The sequence below is a fragment of the Mercurialis annua genome, linkage group LG4 (genome assembly GCF_937616625.2).
Source record: "Mercurialis annua linkage group LG4, ddMerAnnu1.2, whole genome shotgun sequence".
In the NCBI taxonomy this organism is placed as follows: Eukaryota; Viridiplantae; Streptophyta; class Magnoliopsida; order Malpighiales; family Euphorbiaceae; genus Mercurialis; species Mercurialis annua.
This window is the reverse complement of record NC_065573.1, coordinates 24,816,870-24,836,258: the sequence shown is the minus strand read 5'-3', so window position 1 is coordinate 24,836,258 and position 19,389 is coordinate 24,816,870. Positions and strand designations below refer to the sequence as shown.

General features: G+C 30.3%; 1 protein-coding gene across 1 annotated transcript; it reads right to left on the bottom strand.

Moving 5' to 3' along the window:
* Positions 1-205: 205 nt before the first annotated feature.
* Positions 206-16,678, bottom strand: LOC126678481 (beta-galactosidase 15-like). The gene is made up of 23 exons (XM_050373378.2): positions 15,490-16,678; positions 15,202-15,263; positions 15,039-15,100; positions 14,588-14,638; positions 14,309-14,415; positions 11,060-11,065; positions 6,348-6,436; positions 5,669-5,764; positions 5,458-5,570; positions 5,013-5,079; positions 4,830-4,922; positions 4,443-4,586; positions 4,263-4,351; positions 4,068-4,173; positions 3,338-3,425; positions 3,104-3,225; positions 2,815-2,973; positions 2,422-2,618; positions 1,817-1,926; positions 1,633-1,733; positions 1,302-1,538; positions 545-1,051; positions 206-445 (listed from the first exon to the last, which is right to left on the bottom strand). Exons 1-23 carry the CDS (start codon positions 16,676-16,678, stop codon positions 338-340), a joined length of 3,903 nt encoding a protein of 1,300 aa, XP_050229335.2. The 3' UTR covers positions 206-337.
* Positions 16,679-19,389: the final 2,711 nt, after the last annotated feature.

Genomic DNA, 19,389 nt, shown 5'->3' with positions numbered 1-19,389 from the left:
TTTGAAATTAGATAAAAAAAATGATTTTACGGTTTGGTTCGGTTTCTTGTAACAAAGATATTTCAGTTCACTCTTAGTGGAAACCGGATGAGGAAACCAAACCGAACTGGCTGGTTTGGTTCTATTTGAGGAGACTGCGCACCCCTAATTCTAACCAAGAGAAATACTCATACAACAAAAATGAAGTAAAAAGGCAAAGCTCTAAAAAAATCTAAAATTCACAATTATTAATAAAAAAATAAATTGATTAGTACACTTCAATAAATTATAAACAACAATGCAGTAGACAAATTTCAATAAGTTGCTATAACTAATCGATGAAACCCCAAGAGGAGAGCTAACAAATAGCTTCAACGGCCAATGTGTAAACCCTGGCATAGCAATGTATAGGTGCTAAAGCTCTTTCAGAGACTTCAAGAGAACAACTTCTTTTCCCAACACAAGCCTGCAACCAACCAACCAGAACAAAACCAAATTCTTAATTTTACCAACAGTTAAAAAACATTTAACAATTAAATTAAACAGAAGGGTATTTAGTTCAAACCTTTTCAACAACAGATGAAACATCAACATGGCATTCAGGGTTGGTCTTGAAAGATCCACAGTTACCATTAGGTAGACCAAAGCTAGCAAAATTAACCTTAGAAAACTTTCTTCCATAACCACATGATAAGTTTATAGTATTCCCTTCCGAGCTTTTTCCGCAAACTTTACCAACCGTAACCTTTTGGATACTAACAGATTCCGGCGTGCCGCCGAATTCTTCGAACAACACTAGCTGATTATCCTTTAGCTGTAACCATTCTCTTGGAACATGATAGTATCTTTGAGTTGGCTCACCACAACCGGTCACACATCTAGAATTTGAAGCTCCCGATTGACTATAATCACCAATATAACTACATTCTGCATCACAACTTCCGTCATTAGGCGCTGTAGCTTTAGGCCAATATCTTCCGATATTGTTTCCGTTAATCCAAGCAGTTCCTTTCCCCAATCCGTTTAAATCCACCACTACAGATTCTTCACCAACCGGTGCATCAAAGAGCGTCTAAAAATTTAAAACAAAGAATTAGCAAGTGTAAGGATGCGGATTCAGTTCAAATTGAACCGAATATGATAGAAATTTTGACTCTTTTCAAAACCAGACCGAATCAAATAAGAATTATAATATTTCAAACCGAAACGACGATTTAGTTTGAATTCCGACCAAACCAAACCAAATTGAAAATCTGAAATATGTGTATAATATCCAACCAAATTGAGAAGTATTACTTGTATGTTGCTATTAAAATTTGTACCTTGTACCAGGTGAAGGGCTCATGAATAAGTAGATTTGTGGTATAAAATTGGTATTTACTTGAAGGATTAACAAGATGAAATCCTTGATCAACTCCCTGCAAACCAGTTTTATACACCCATGTGTTTGATGAAAGGTCTACACTAACTTCTGGTTGATTCCCTTTTCTACTTCTTCCAACCAATTTCACAGGACCACTAACTCCAAGTTGTATAGTGTCATAGTGACCACCATAATTCTAATCCAATCCAATAAGAAGAACAAAAAAACTAATTAACCATAGAAATATAACAGTTTAATCAAAAGAAAAATACTAATTTGAAAATACTCACAGGATATCCAACAGTAACACTGACTAAAGTTATTGAATTAATTCCTTGCTTTAATTGAATTTTCCCTTCAAATTTTACCTGACCATTTGCGGATTGTGATCCTAGAAAATAAATTGTGTGAACAAATTAAAACATCATTAATTAAAATAAATCATTTTGGTTACCAAAAGAGAGAATTACATACCAACATAATTCTTATTAACGAAGGCATGAATAACATGCCCATTACTCTGTACTTGCAGAAAAACATCCTTGTCACTTCCCAAGAAAGTCTCATTGGCACTATGATTATAACTAGACAAATAAAACAGTGTTAAAAAAAATATTGCAAGATTCAAACATAAAAGCAATAAAATTCTAACATAGATTTGATGTATTTAAAACATTTTCACTATAAAATGTAGATTTCAAATAATTAAAATGATACAGACCTAAATTTAGAAGTATCAAAAGTGGAAAATAAGATTTTATTTTGTATGTATAAGAGATTTGTGCGTTTATTTAGGCTCGCGAGCCTCACAACTCTCTTTATCTAATATTCGAGTTCAGCTCGAAATTAAACTCAGACGGCTTGAACTCGAGTTTGACTATAATTTTTCTAATCGATCTCAAGTAACTTGCAAGTACTCCAACTCATTTATACCCCTAAACTCTATCCACTACGTAATCTATAAACAGACATTTTTTAATTATATCAAGACATTAAATAGTGATGTTTTATAATGACGGACAGAGTCTATCTAAAAATATCGAAAAACATGAAAAAGGAGAGAAGAAAAACAAACTTACTTGGTCATATACAACAAGTAATCAGAAGAACCATTGGTTACCATCTTTTGATCCAATAGCTGGTTAGCAATCAAAGTACTTCCATTAAAAGCTCCTTGGACATCAAGTTGACGAATTACTTCCCGTCTCCATGTCCATTGCAAATCATTTTGTTCTACATTTGGTCTATTCTCCATAATGGATGTTTGCACAGTAACCTATTTATCAAAATAAACTTTTTTATTACATATACTCTATCTTGTACGGAAATTTCTCGAATTCTATGTTTTCTCGTTTCCGTTTTGTTTCTATAATGCTTCTAAAACTCTAATATTTCATTTTTATAACAGTAAACAAAATGGAATTATTCGTTTTGTTATTTTTGTTTTCGTACCACGTTCACTAATGAATTACCTTGGCAGTATTATAAACTTCTTGGTTGCAGTCAGGAAGAATGCTAACAGACCAAGCTGGAACTACATAGTCTGTGTCTTCAAATGTGATTGTGTGTTCTTCTTGTTCCGCATTCGCCAAAAAGCAACTTCTTTCATGTTTATAACTGAAAACCGTCGCCTGCAAATATTTTAAGTAAAATATACATAAATTCCGCGTCTATAAAAAGAAAATATAATTTTAGCGTGTTTTTCAATTTCATACACATAGCGTTTTCCGATCATAATTTTGAATAATTTAATTAACTTACATATAGCATTTTCCCATCAAAAGTAGTAGTTGAGCTTTGTCCATTGGTAAGAGTTTCCTCTATGGATGTCAATACCAAATGAAGGTTTCTAAGGTGCCCCCATTTAGGTTGACGAAGATTACCTATTCAATTTTATAACAAAAATAAAATATTAATCGCTTAATCAAATTTATTTAGTACAGCTTTATAGTAAATACATTGAATTTTAAAAATGTTTAAATTTATTTTACTTACCATATTCATCAAGTGGTGCATCATAATCGTAGGATGTAGTGATATATGGACCTCCTGCTGTGGTACCAAAATTCGTACCACCATGATACTGAAACAAAAATACTTGCATATTATGTTTTCTAATTTTTACACTCAGAGAATATTAATCACACTAATTTTTCATTCAAATCAGAAGGAAAATCTAATTATTGAACTTAAATTAAATTACTAAATTGATATTTTTTTACTTTAACGCTGAAAATACATTTATACGAAAACACACTCGCACGTCACCGTCACAATGAGTTGATAATTGGGTCGGGCACCCGTTTGGCCCGCCGGTGCCCAACTCGCATGAACCAGATTTGAACATTTAACTTTTCAATCAAGTCTGGTCGAGTTCGTTACCGTATTAGATTAACTTTTTTAAATAAGGGTTTGAACTTTTATTTTTAGTTAAAAATCAATACGATTCCGACAAAATTCGATGGAAGCACGTATACATTTAATATTTGAATTTGATTTTAATGATAATTGAACTTTTATTTTTAGTTAAGAATCTACACGGTCGGACAAAATTTGATGGAAACACGGATAAATAATATTATTATTTGATTTTAATGATAAATATTGGATTCAAAATGAATTTAAAATTAATATGCATTTCAAAAAGTTTAAACTCAGTTAATTTCGGTCGGATTCGGATCAAGCTCAACCCATAAAATATCAGAGTTTATTATGAAAAACTAACCATATAGTAATTCATGAGAGAGCCGCCAGCTTGGATGTGTCGTGCAACAGAAAATGCAACATCTTCAGCAGGTCTATGTGGAACTTTGGATCCCCAATCTTGAAACCTTGACCATTGAAAAGTAATAAAAATGAGAAAAACAAAATTAAAATGAAAATTGAAATGAAAATTAACAGTAATACTAATAAAACTAACCAGCCAGTCCAATTCTCAGTCCATAGCTTGGGAAATCCTTTATTATAATGGTCATATTGGTCACAGTAAAAACCATTGCAAGCATTTATCTGTGTAATTAAAATCAGATTGAGAGTTATTAAAACAGAATTAATTACTATAAGTAATTAAAAGTAGTAAATGATAATAAGAAAATAATACAAGTGGCGATGGTGCATCTGGTTGCTTGCACATGATCCACGGCACACCAATTTTGTAGCTTTCAGCCATTTCTCCACACCATTTTACGTAATCTTTACCATCATTTCCATAGGCACTTTCAACATCTCCATATTCATTTTCAATCTTTTTTTTATTCACATAACACACAAAAAAAATGGAATTTTAGTATCATGAATTGAAAAAATTGGAAATAATAAATTCAAAGTAATTTAATAATAAATAAATATTTGGAATGAGAAAATGATACCAATTCCGTTAAGAATTGACCAACATATATTAGATATCGATTTGAAAGACTCGGGATCGAGGTTTTCTTTTATATTATAATAAATAAATAGATAATAAATAAGTTGATATCTTTTATACCTGAGAAAGAATTATAGGTCCTCCTTGTGATGCAAATAATTTCTCTCGTTGGACCATATCCACAATTATGGAAGTGAAATTTTTCATCTCATTCTGCAATAATTTAAATAAATGTGAAATTAGAATTACTACAAATATAATCAATTAATAAATATAAGTGAAAGATAAAATTTTAAAAATAACCTTAAAGACTTCGTTATTAGTTCTGAGTTTAATCCCTGGTAAACTATTTAACCAAACTGGTAAACCTCTGCATAAATTGACGAAAAATAAACAAAAAAATATAAATAAATTAATAATTAGTTGATGATTTTAAAAAAGGCGAAGTATAAATCAAATCATGAATTGTATCTTGATTTGCAAATAAAACATGAAACTTAAAATTTGACAAACTTAGTCACCGATTTTTATATTTTAGCAAATTGGAACATCGAGTTATGTTTTTTTTTTTGAAAAAATGATGGCGTTAACATTAAAATATACATTGTTTTGACAGCTATATCATCATTTTTTTAACTAAAAACAAATCAGAGTTCTGATTTATAAAAATTTAAAATAATATTTAATTTTGTCAAATTTTAAAATTCGTGAATTTTTTTCTATTGACCCTGAAAAATACGAATCATACCCGTAAGTCCATTCTGCACATACGTAAGGTCCGATTCTGAGTATTGCATAAAGTCCTTCGTCACGAATTGTCTTGAAAAATCTTATGAAGTCTAGATTTCCAGAGAAATCATACTTTAAACAATACAACAGTAATTACAAATTAGTTATAATTATTTGAGCAATATATAACTTTATAATATCTTAAGTATGTATAAGTTAATTTAATGAACCTGACGTCTCTGAGGTTCATGGGCATTCCAAAACACATAAGTCTCAATAGTATTAAGACCTCCATCATTTGCTTTTCTTATAAGAGATGGCCACATCTGCATAAAAGGGCAAAATGCCAAATATGTATTAAAATTATATATAAATAACAATTCAATTTATCGTATCTTTTTATTCGAATTGGAAATTCATGAATTCCCGATTAAAAATTCAATATCATTAAATTTTAAATCATTTATATAAATAGTCCATCATATCATCGATTTAGGTTAGAAATGAATTTTAGTAATCTAAATTTTCGTCTTTACTTAATTAGAGAGCGAACAATCCCCATCTAATAGGTTCATCGCTAAATATAAAGAAATAATTTTTCAGTTCTGCCTCTAATTAGAAATGGATAATATCTGTCGCGGAAACTACAAATTTAAAACATTTTGATTACATTAGAGACGAAAACATATTCATCGCTATATTCGTTGCTAGTCTATTCCATGGCTTATATGTTCCAATATCGTCACTAATTACCAAATAAATTTTAATTTCTCCCTACTATTTTTTTCTTAAAACAATTTCTCCCTACTAATCAACTACTCATTTCTAGTAGTATTTTCTTTAATTTTTACTAAAATTGTAATGACGAAGTTATAAATTATAAATATAGTGGAAGAGAACAAAACTTACTTGAGGAGTACTACGAGGATAATGGATGGAACCAGAAATAATTAATTTCCTTTGCCCATCAATTTTAATTGCTCTATCATCATATGTTACTTCATAAGCAAAACAAAAGGAATAATAATTAATAGCTAATAAAATAGCCAATAAATAATTAACTGAGAGATAACCCATTTTTATTTACTAATTACGAGTAGAGCAATATATGACAAATGAAGCAAATGTAATTTGTATTTATAGCAGGAGAATAAATATAAATGGAAATTAAAGGATTTAATTTACAGTCATTAAACAGAAGGATAATTATCAAATCCAACTAAATTTGTGTTTAATTTATCACTGTTTAAACTTCTTTCATAATTAGAATTTTTTTTACCTTTTACAGTAATTAATTAAGACAAGAAAAACAGATAATGTAGGACTTCTAGAGTTCCAGTGATAACAAACAGTAAATTTTAAGATTTATTTTTAGTGGTAAAGCTTGGATAAATGAAACTAAATTTATTTTAATCAATTTATTTATTTTATTTATCACCATTGTCTGGATTCCACTTCAATATTCCTTTTTACTTTTGTTTCTGTTTCACATTTTGACTTACTTTAGACCGGGTAATTAGGGTGTGTATTCAGTTTGCACTAACTAAAACTGAACCAAAATCTAATCTTTTTACATTACTAAATTTGTAAATATGTAAAGTTTTTCAGTTCCTGATGAACATAATCGATTAGTTTTGATTGTTTTTTTTTACTGAAATTGAATTATTATTTTTTATGTTAAAAACAAATTAAGCTGGAAATTATATATACTTTTTATGCTAGCAATTTTTTTTTCCAAAGTTATAGTCAATCAGATCAAATTTATTAATTCAGATGTTAAAAAATTTACGTATTTATCTAAAAATATAGTCTAAAGAAATTTATATACTCATGTGGTCACAGTCCAAAATATTTACAAGTCTTTATGTTTATTGCTGTTTCATACTTAAAGATCTATGGCGTCTGTTGGAGTTTATATTCAAACTTTTTATGATCCAAGAAGTTTTGATGTGGATAAAACAAATACTAGAGCTATCTTGTTGATCCTTGTTGAAGTGCAAACTTGTAAGAGTAGGAACATAAAGAATCAAGCGGTTTCACGGTTCAATTGGAAAAAAGAAAAATCAAGTCCCGCTCAGTGAGGGCCTCAAATCAAGAAATGGAGGCAACGTTTTAGCGGATCAAAGACTAGTTTTTTCTTTCATTTTCGATTATTTGTTGTTTGAATTTTTATAGTTTCTTTTTCTTACTTGTTTGTTGCTTAGAGTTTTGAAAGTTTTAATGGTGGTTTGTATAAGACTTTCAATACTTTGTAAGCCTTCATGTATAACTTTACTCATCAATCTATCTACTATCTTGGACAAAAAAGAGATAAAGAAAAACACTTAGAGCATCTTCAATGCACTTTCTAAATATATCAAACTCTTTAATTTAGAGAGTTTCATGCAAAATTTGAAGTGTGGAGAGCCAAACTCACTCTCTACTTCTTATCTTTTTAATAAAATTTCAGATTCAAAATATATAGACTATCTTTTTGTTTTTAAAAATATGTGTTTTGATTTTATTTTAATATAAAAATTATAGAAATGAAAATTATAATAAAAAAAGTAAATATAATAATTAAATAAATTAGTACTTATTGAATAAAACGTTATATTTAGAGAGTCTATTGGAATAAAATTAAAAAATGTGCTCTTTATATGCAAGATGCTCTCTATCTTATAAAATATGCTCTCTAAAATAGAGATTATCATTGGAGATGCTCTTATAGTCAAAGATAAAAATATTTAATGTATTATAGTCTCTTAAACGAGTACTGCATATCCTCTTTTTAAAAAATGAAATGTTATTTTAATTGAATAAAACTATTTTTATTTGAAAATAATTTTAAATTAATAATAATTATTTTTTCATTTTAATAAGTTAATAATTAATTTTAGTGATTTTAATTTTTTTCAGCCTTACTTGATAGTCAAAAGAATTGATTAATTTCATCAATATTATGCTACAGTGGTATGTTTTACAAAACCTACTGTGATATAGTGCAAAATGATGTTTGCTTTGTTGTGTGTTTTTTCTTTAATTTTGATATTATTACTTATGGTCTTAAGCTTTATGATATTAATCCAAAAATTAAAGAAGTTATTTCTATAGACCAATTTCGACTGATTGTTGAGCAACTTTTCAAGTCAAGATTATTATCGAAAATTCTTTCTGATAGATTGGCTAACATAGCTGCAAGAATTATCTCTGGTAATCAATTTGAGTTTTTAAAAAATAAAAATATCTCTGATCATATTGGTTGTGCTTCAGAAGGGGTTAATATTTTGAATAAGTCCTATTTTGGAGGTAATAGGGCTATGAAAGTCGATATTCATGATATAACAAGTCGATATTCATAATATTTTGAATAAGTCTTATTAGAGTGATTTTGGACTTGCGGAAGAACCGGGAAGCGTTTGAAGCAAGAATCGAAGGTTTTGAGCCAAAATGTGTGAGTGCACGTCGTACACCTACAGTGCACGTTGAGAGCACTTCAGCCAAGGGAGTCCAGGCTTTTTGCACGATTCATCGTACGACATAGGGCACGACGTGCCTATAAAAAATGGAACCGCACGACGTGCGGTCTGACTGTGCACGTCGTGCGGGGTTGTAATGTTGGAGGGCACGACGTGCCCTGGCCCTTGCACGACGTGCCCTCTTCGAATCCTGCCCAATGAAAAGACGTTTTGGCCCCTGATTTGACAAGTAAAGACGCGGGTACTTTGGAGATTTCAGAGAGCTCGAAGATTAATAAGGAAACTAGTATAAATACCATTCTAAAACATTGTATTAGGGTTCGCGACTTTGTTTTTGAGATTAGACTATAGATTATTACAATTTTAGTATTCGTTCTTCATTATTATCGCTAGATTTTCATTGTTCATTATTAGTTTACTTCAAATAAGGTACGATTGATAGTAATTTCATAATTCAGTATTTATTTAATCGCAGAATGAATTCGTTAATTATTGTTTTTAGTTATTTCATTATTATGTCTAGCTAAACCCTTCGTTGGGTATTATTAATCGCAATTATGTCTGTCTAATTGAATTGGATTTATGGGTTTTTGTTCTTGATGGGTTTTAATTATTGTGCTTAACGCTTAGCCTAAATTGATCACTTAGTCTATGCTATTTGTTTTAGTTTTAGCTCGAGAGAATAAAATTGGAATAGAACAATATAATTAAGAACGCAGGAGTTAATTGTGCGAGAATGAATTAACGAGTGCGGGTTCTTTGAATTTGCTTAACAACTATTAAATTAATTTATACATAGGTTAATCATTGTGCGAGAGTGAATTATTAACCTAGTATTAGTGAGTTTAATGCTTTTGCCTGTAATTGCTCGAGAGAGAATTTTAGGTGCTTTAGATTAGTTCGAATCTCATCAGAATAATACAATCCATAACCCAAATCAAGTAAACAGCATAACGAAGATTAATAATCCCTGCTTTTCCCATTATTGTTAAAACACCATTTGAATTACAACTTTAATTTACTTTAAATTACAATTGTTAATTTCTGTCTTTTAATTACACAACAACCAAAAACTATCTTTTCGGCTATTCGAATCGAGTTCCTTAACTGGTTGTATTTAGAGCTTTCTCTGTGGGTACGATATCCGGACTTCATAGTCTGTATTACAAGTTGGCTACGTACGCTTGCGTATTATTACCAACACAGCATGTATAATAACTATGCGCAAGGGTTCTTTACCCTTCAACTATCTAAGGGTTCCTCTTTTGTGGGTATTTCAAAAATGAAGTGGCTGAAACTTTTGGCGGATAATATTTACAATAAATTTTCTAAATGGAAAGACTTCACACTACCCTTTATAGGAAGACTTATACTTATCCAATCAGTTATTACAAGTTCTTTTTTCCATTCTTTTGCCGTTTATAAGTGGCCTCATTCTTTGTTGAAGATTGTTGAACGTTGTATGCGAATTTTTTTTTTGAACAAGTTATATCCATGATAAGAAGTTTATCTCCGTTCCTTAGAAAATTTGATGTCGGCCGTATATCGAAGGGGGCATCGCTTTGAAGCACTTAAAAACTCTAAGTTCAGCTATGTTAAGTAAGTTGGCCTGGAAATTGATCAGCAATTCATCTATTCTTTCTGTTAATGTTCTCCGGAATAGATTTTTGCACGTCTCAGGTATTCCGTGACTGTTATACATTCCGTCTTTTATTTGGGATCAATCAAACATTTATTTTAGCTTGAGATCATAATAATCCAATAATAGTATTTAGAATATAAATTAATTAATAATTCTGAAAGATAAAGTACATTAATTTTATTTAAAATAATTATCCTTAAAATATAACACTATTATTATTATTATTATTATCAAAAATATAAAATTTTATATAAAATTTAATAACTCTTATCAGAATAAAATTCATCCAAGTAACTTTTTTTTTTTGGCGAAACATCCAAGTAACTTCACACACATTATTATATACAGTTCAGGACAAAAAGTTACTAACTTCTAAACAAAATTAAAACTTAACTGAATTAATAATAAAAGGACAAAGAATGAATAGAATAATAATTTCAACGTCTTAATATAGTAGAATTTTCTTGAACGGATTTATTACGATTACGGGATAGAATAGGCATCACGAAAGAAATTGCAACATGCACCTCGACATTTGGCTTCAATGCCGGTGGCCAGCAGCAAATTCCTTAGTTTCATACTCTTCTTTTTATTTTAATTTATATAGTTATGTTCCATACAACATAACTATTTTTATAATGGGAAATTTCCCAAAGCACATTATTTTCAAATTTAATTATTTCGCTTTAAATCTTTTTCATCTTTTATATTTTTTATTAATTAAAATAATTTTATTTAATTTTTCAATTCTAAAAATACTTTATCTTTACGTTTATGTTTTTCTTTTATTCATTTTTTTTTAACATTTTTAGTAGTGTGTTTTATAATGTTTTTATATTGTGTTTTTATAAGGTATTCACGATATATTTATGATTTATTTTATGGGATTTCAGCATTTGAAAACTTTGGAAAGCAAAGAACAAGCAAGTTTTTCAACAAGAGCTAGACAAATAATTATGAGGATTTATTTTTTATTTGCATTGTCAAGGGTGTAGATCATTATAAATTTTATAATCCTAATTTCTGTTATAGTGAAAACAATGTATTTAAGGCATAACCTTCTTCTTTAGAAGTAAAGTGTTTTTTTTTTGCCTGATATATCTTGTGATAGAGCTAATTCAATATTTGTTTATAAAAAAAAAATTATTAGCAAATATTTTATTTTAATTTTTAATTATTATTTATTATGTTTTTATCATTCTAACTCAATTGATGGATTGATTAGATTGGTTCGAATATAAATTTTATATTGTACATTCATCGTCAAATCAGTTTGGCTACAAAAAATAAATTAATTCAATTTTGACTAAATTAATTAATTTTAAATCCAATCAATTGATTGCACGCCTTTAAATACAGAGTTTTTGTCTCATACAACTGTTTTGCCACATTATTTTTATAACAAGACAATGAGCATTTGCGATAAGTAATTTTTAATTTATTACTTCTTTTTCTTATCATTTAATTGTCCACATGACTAACGCACTATTGGTTTGTTTTACGAATGACATGACACAACAATTGTGTTATATAATTTTTCCCAATTACATATATATTTTTGGGTTAATTTCATAAAAATTCACGACCTTTACACGAAATTTTATTTTTATCATGACCTTTAAAAAATTTCATATAAAACCATGATTTTTCATTTTTTTTTCAAATCTATTATTTTGATGTATTTTTTTACTAAATTATTCATTAAACCATTAATTAAAGACTCAAACTATAAATCGACACCAAATATTATTATTTTTCGGTTAGAGTATGTAGGATTAGTAATTTTTGTTAGAAAAATACACTGAATTCTACTTTGGTGATAGATTTGAAACAAAATGAAAGATCGTGCCTTTAAATGTCAATTTTAATAGTTTTAATTAAAATGAATTTTCGTATAAAATTGTGACTTTTTATGAAATTAACCCTACAGTTTTTTAACAATAATTAAGAGAAGAAAAACAAAACGATAAAGTGTCAAGTGTTGTTAGATCATTGTCAAAGTACAACCATTAATTGAAGAGAAATTTGGATCAACTCATTTTGATTTGGACCGAACTTGATGAGAAGATGTATATGAAGTTTCTTTATCCTGCAAAGTTTTATTTTTATTAATTACTACACTATCTATTTTTGTATGGACATACAGAAAAGAAGTAAAGTATACTATAAAAAAACATAATACTCTTAACATTTAATTATCTTTTTCATTATCTAAAAATATGAAAACTCATTGTCTTATTCATAAAAAATTATTATTACACATTTAAAGACAATTCCTTATGATATAATATTGGATTGAGAAAAAACCGAACTAGGCTATTAATTCGATTACGATTAAATTAATATAGTTATAATAAATTAGCTTGATTGTGAACAAATAAAAAAATATTATTTTTAATTTTTGTTTGATTTTTACCGTTGATTAATCGAACCGATCAAATAAATTATAAAATATTATTATTTTATTTTATTTATATAAATATTTATATAGAAAAATAATATATGTATATATATATATATATATATATTAACATAATATATATAAACAAAAGTAATAGAAATTATTTTGATTATTATATAATTTTTATTTAAATTTCTATTAACTAAATTAAATTAAAAAAACTAAGATTCTTAAATAATATTGATTAACAAAATAAAAAAGCCTCTCTCTCTAAAAATTATCTCTAAAAAAATCTCTCTTCCTTCTTTCTAAAACCTCTCATCAAAACCTTGTGCTTGAGGAGGTGGTTTTCCGGTCTCTTCGTTTGTCTTTTTATTTCTTTATTTTTCTACCCTTTTATTCAATAAATCTCTCCTTTTAGAGCGTTTTTTGGTTGAATTATTTTTTAGGATGGTTTTTCTTGTTGCATGTCGGATTTTTTGGATCATTTCAAAGATCTTTAGTGTTTGTTGGAGCTTTATTTTCAAATTTTGATGATCCAAAAAGTTTTGATGTGGGTATGGTGTTTGTTTTTTCTATCTTTGTTGGGACTTGTTGAAGATGCAGATGAAGGCAGGGACCAAGCGAGTTCAAAGGCGAAATCGGACGAGTTCATGAATCTAACACCGCTCCTTGAAAAATTCAAGTGCTAGATTTAGCGGATTCCGGCTTAGACTATGCTCTTTCGATTAATTTTTTTGCTTGTTTTCTATAAACTTCATGTGTATTTTGATTTTACTTTAAGCTTGCATTTTGAAAGTTCATATGGTTAGATTTTGTTAATATGACTTTCATCAATTTGTAAATTTGATCCTATCAATCTAATTCATAGCTTTGGGAAAAGAAAAATTATTGATTAAGCAAATTAAAATTGTATATAAATGTAGTGTTTCTTATTTTGGTTTTTAAATATTAGTTTGTTTAAATTTTATTAATTAAATCAAATCTGAACCTGAGTCGTACTTGCCCCTAATATAGCTTGTTATGGAGGTAAGATTTTTTAATGGGTAACCGCTAATTTTATTTTTATTTATCATGATAAGATTAGTATGATATAAGTATTTCTTGCATGTGATGTCACTGATTATCAAATTACTAATGTGTCAATATGAAATACCACATTCATTTGGCTGTATTGAAAGCTAGCGGTTAGTCTGAGTTATGCATAATTAGGAAAAAGACATAAGTTAGAAAGAAAGATTGGTTTTAGTTTTCCATTGTCGCCCTTTGCTGAATTAAACGTATAAATGAGAGGTTTTACATTGAGGGGCGTTTCGTTCGACTTTTCGGTAGAATTTTTAATTTTAAATTCAAAAAATTTCATTTAAACATTTGATGAGTTTTGTGCACATTATAAGGAAAAAAAGAAATTCTAAAAATAACACCAATATCAGCTCGATGGTGGCTACTGCCATACATCTCTCTCCGTCCAATTTTCTGATTTCAATAGCCGGACACCATCAAAAGCAATATGTGACTGAACAAGCTGATGTGATTTACTTATAAAATTACCTTAATAATTGATTTTATGACGATATTAAAAAAGCTTTCGCAAATTTAATTAAACATATATGGAAGAGTTGTTAGAAAAACTTAATTGATTAAGTACTTTAAGTTCTTGTTTAGGAGATTGTTTGAGAAAACTAAATGCGGAACATATCTGAATCCATGATTGAAATCTTGAAGAAGAACAAGAGTAGGGAGATTGATCTTCTAATTGATTGTGTTATCGTTTTTGCATATGTCTAAATGGCAAATGGGAAGCCTATTTAAACAAACCCAATAGACACATCAATTAGGGACCACACCCTTTTGTAAATAACTAATCGTGTAAATTACTAATAAGCCCATTATTAATTAGTAATTTACACCTCAGGAATTCTACACATATAAATTAATCCCCGCACTTTATTTTAGATGACTTTGACCCTAAATTGGATTATAACATCTCAATTGGGTCCTCTAAACTTTATGACAACAATATGTATATGATTATTAACTATAATACATGTACGTCTACATGTTTATATGTATCTATAAGTACGTATGCATATTATTACAATCCAAAATCTAACAATCTCCCACTTGGATTGCATAAATATGTATTCATACTATAGAATCCCTTAATCATATACACATTGTTATAATAATATAATGTGCACAATAATAAACAAGTATGTCATCTAAACCAATCACGTCCATTAGTTTTATTAACACAAGGACCAAAGAGGCAGTCGTTGTCTTGATTGCAACTAAACCCACAATAATCTCGTGTATCAACTTAACTAAATGACATTGATCAAGTGTGGATGTGTAGCATGGAAATTATATATGATACAATACATATATCTATTTCCAATTGGTCCTATCTTAACCAAATGAGATCAGAATTCAGAGTGAAACTGTAGAAACTATAAAACCAAATAGTTCATTATGAAAAACAAATAATGTCATGACATCAAATACTATATAAATCTAAAATACAAAACAAACTCCCACAAGATCAAATACTATCAAATGTGACAACACCCATACGAGCAATATGCTCATGAAAAGCTGCAGGGGCTAATGCTTTAGTGAGCGGATCCGCAAGCATGGAGTTTGTTCCTATAAACTGAATATCAATATAACCACTCTGAACTCTTTCCTTCACAACAAGAAACTTAATGTCTATATGTTTAGATTTAGAAGAACTCCTGTTGTTATTTGAATACAGGACTGCTGCTCTATTGTCACAATGCAGCTTAACTGGTCTTTCGACATCGTTGACCACTCGCAGTCCCGTAATGAAGTTATGCAGCCATATAACATGATTGGATGCTTCATAACAAGCAACAAATTCAGCTTCCATAGTTGAAGATGTAACAAGTTTCTGCTTGGCACTTTTCCAAGAAATAGCTCCACCGGCTAATAAAAATACATAACCAGATGTTGATTTCCGACTATCTTGGCATCCAGCAAAATCAGAATCAGAAAACCCAATAATCTCAAGTTTATCCGATTTCGCATACGTGAGCATATAATCCTTAGTATTTTGTAAATATCTGAAAACTCTTTTGGCTGCAACCCAATGTTCTCTTCCCGGATTGCTTTGGTATCTACCAAGCATTCCAACAATGAACGCGAGATCAGGATGAGTACAGACCTGCGCGTACATCAAACTCCCTACCGCTGATGCATAAGGAATACCTTCCATAAACTTGGATTCTAACTCATTTTTCGGACATTGTTTGAGACTGAACTTATCTCCTTTAGATACAGGGGTATCATGTGGTCTGCAATTTTGCATGCCAAAACGTTGTAAAACTTTCTCAATATAACCCTTTTGTGATAATCCTAAAATTCCTCGTGAACGGTCACGGTGAATTTGGATCCCCAATACAAAAGAAGCTTCGCCAAGATCTTTCATTTCAAAATGCTTCGAAAGAAATTTTTTGGTTTCATGAAGAAGTTCTATATCACTACTTGCGAGCAAAATGTCATCCACATATAACACCAAAAAAATAAATCTACTCCCACTGAACTTATGGTACACACAATCTTCAAAAAGGTTTACTTCAAAACCAAATGATAGAACAACCTTATGAAATTTTAAGTACCATTGACGAGAAGCTTGCTTGAGACCGTATATGGATTTCTTTAGTTTACAAACTAATTGGTTAGTTTGCTCTGTAGTAGCTAACCCTTCTGGTTGCTTCATGTAATGTCACGACCCAAATTATTGAGCCGAGACCGGCGCTAGGGAATGGGAGTGGTAGCTCCAAAACCCGTAGCAAGCCTAAAACCACTAATAATTTTTCGCATTTAAAAACGTATTATCATATATATAGAATATTTTCAGAAAACTCTTTTAGATAACATACTTATAGATATCAAAGTATTATATTAGAGTTTACATTCAAAATAAACTATTTGAAATTAAATCGCTATCCTTATACTGACACCTACTGACTACTGCAGCTCTAGGAACTCATACTTGTGCAAGTCCAATGACTTTGGCACAATGGAGATGGCTTGTCTGATCCGACTTCTAATACCTGCAAACATCAGAGTGAGGGGTCAGTATTTGGGAAAATACTGAGTGAGTATGCAACTTATTATCGGTATTATCAAAATACACATCGCATACTCAAACATATATATATTTATCTCGATAAAATATGAAAATAACATAATATTCATAAATAGCAGATCCGACCGAAACCCTAATCTTAAACTCTGAACTTATCTCATTCCGAATACTCGAATAAAACTGATCCAAGTGGTCCGACCCGGGAGTGTTCACACTCAACCACGTCAGCCGCGACCAATCTCTTAATCTCAAAGTGTGAGTCCAACTCACTGGTGGGTCCAACCCACTAGATACGGGGCTCAGGTTACACCGTAACCGAGTTCTCACTCGTATCGCATTCATATCGTATGCGCATTTCATAATCTCATAGACAATCTAGACACGCTAGGCTGCCTCAAATACTGGTGATCACACAGCCTATTGACACCCAATAGGTAGTTGGTTTCTTCGGATCGCATGCTAGATACTCATATTCAAACAATGAATATAATGGCATTCATATAATCACATTCATCAAACATACCATCTTATATAAGCAAATCATATAAATGCGACGTATTGATAATAATATTCATAATGTATGAAAATAACTTTAATAATAATAATACGCGAAAGTAAATTGCCACTCACAGTGACCGCTATCCAAAACTGCATTACTATAATCCCGCAAGCGTAAGCTCCATGCGTTGTCCAATCACATAACCACTCCAGCTACTGGCTTGGTAGCTCGTCGGTGCGTCAGTTACTTAATCGAGTTACCTATACGTTTAATCCATAAACGTGGGCTTAGTATTCAAATTCCTAAGTTATAAACTTAGGTTAACATAATCGTATTTCAAATACGATTCTTAACTTTGATAGTATTCTAATACTTACTCGAGACATTCGTCATATCTCTTATTCCTTAATTCTTAAACTTAGGTTCCTTATATCTCGGAACCTTAATCGAACTCATTATGTTCGATATCCAATTTCTTGTTTTCGGAGTCCGTGATACACTTTTAATGTCCGACTTACTTAAAGTCGGAAAACGGGGTCATAGCGGGGCGAAAATATTGTATAGGTGCTTCACGTAAACTATGCGCCCGCATAGTCTACTTGCGCGCCCGCGCAAAGTACTTGCGCGCCCGCGCAAAGTTTGTTACGCGCCCGCGTAACTTTGTTACGCGCCCGCGTAACACTCGCCCTCGTCCATTCCGACGTGCTTCCGGCGTGAAAACGTTCCAAACACATCCGAAACGCTTAATCTAAGCTCAAAACACTATAATCCAAATCTAATATTGATTAAAACGATATAATCGTTTCGTGGCCTAAAACTTTGAATCGATATAACTTAAAATATAGCCGTTTAAACGATAAAACGACAAGCTTACCGTGATTCGCCTCTGGAATACGATCAATTCGAGCTATTAAACGTCGGAAACGGACGAGAAACGGAGATCGAACGACGGAACGAGATCGTTCGCCATTTCCTCGCTTTCTCTCTTTTCTCTCTGGAACTATCTGTTCCTTTCTTTTCATTTCCTTATGCCTAAGGAAATGTTTATATGTTTTGGCAAATTTGCCCTTTCGATCCCTCACTTCTTTAACTTAAACCATTTCTCTTTTAAACTTTCTATTTTAACCAAATAGCTAAATTATCCTTTTAACTCACTTTCATACGTATTATTTATATTCCAATAAATAATACTAACCCAATATTATTATTTTCCGTCAATAATCCTTTAATTGCTATTCTCGAGGCTTAATTGGCTAATTTACACTTTAGCCCTTAAACTTCTCAAAAGTTGCAATTTAGCCCAAAACGTATCCGCGTCCAAATTTTAAAAGGTCTCCGATTGACCCGAAACTTTTACCACATATACTATAAAACATTTCGCGGACCTTGGCGAAATAATTTCCATTTTAAGTCGTAGTGGCTAAATTACCACTTTAGTCCCTGTACCTTATTTCGAGCTTTTCTTGACTTTTTTCCTTCTAATTCTAATTCTAACTTTAGAATTGAAATTTAATATTAAGTTTCTCAAAAATTATTTCCAATATCGCCACCCTGGTGAAACAGGACTGGACACGTAGTCCAATTAAATACTTAAATATTTTGGGGTATTACATTCTTCCCCCCTTATAAAATTCGTCCTCGAATTTTCATATACTTTTCTTACTTATTTTAATCCTCATCATAATTATATCGTATACCTTACGATACTTGTTGGCGCGTGGAATCATTATTTCAGTTCTGTACTTCTTGTATATTACCGTCAGTCGTCATTGACGATCTTCCTGTAACCTCCTTCTCTTGTATGTTGGATACATAATTCTTTCATCTGTTCTTTATCATT

Bases quoted from the DNA above. Each gene is read 5' to 3' on its own strand.
- LOC126678481 (XM_050373378.2), bottom strand. From the start codon at position 16,678: ATGAAGCAACCAGAAGGGTTAGCTACTACAGAGCAAACTAACCAATTA. The intron at 14,639-15,038 runs GTAATAATATGC...TCATGGATTCAG, and splicing joins AGATTGTTAGATTTTGGATT to ATATGTTCCGCATTTAGTTT. The intron at 1,539-1,632 runs GTGAGTATTTTC...GGATTGGATTAG, and splicing joins GTGTTACTGTTGGATATCCT to AATTATGGTGGTCACTATGA.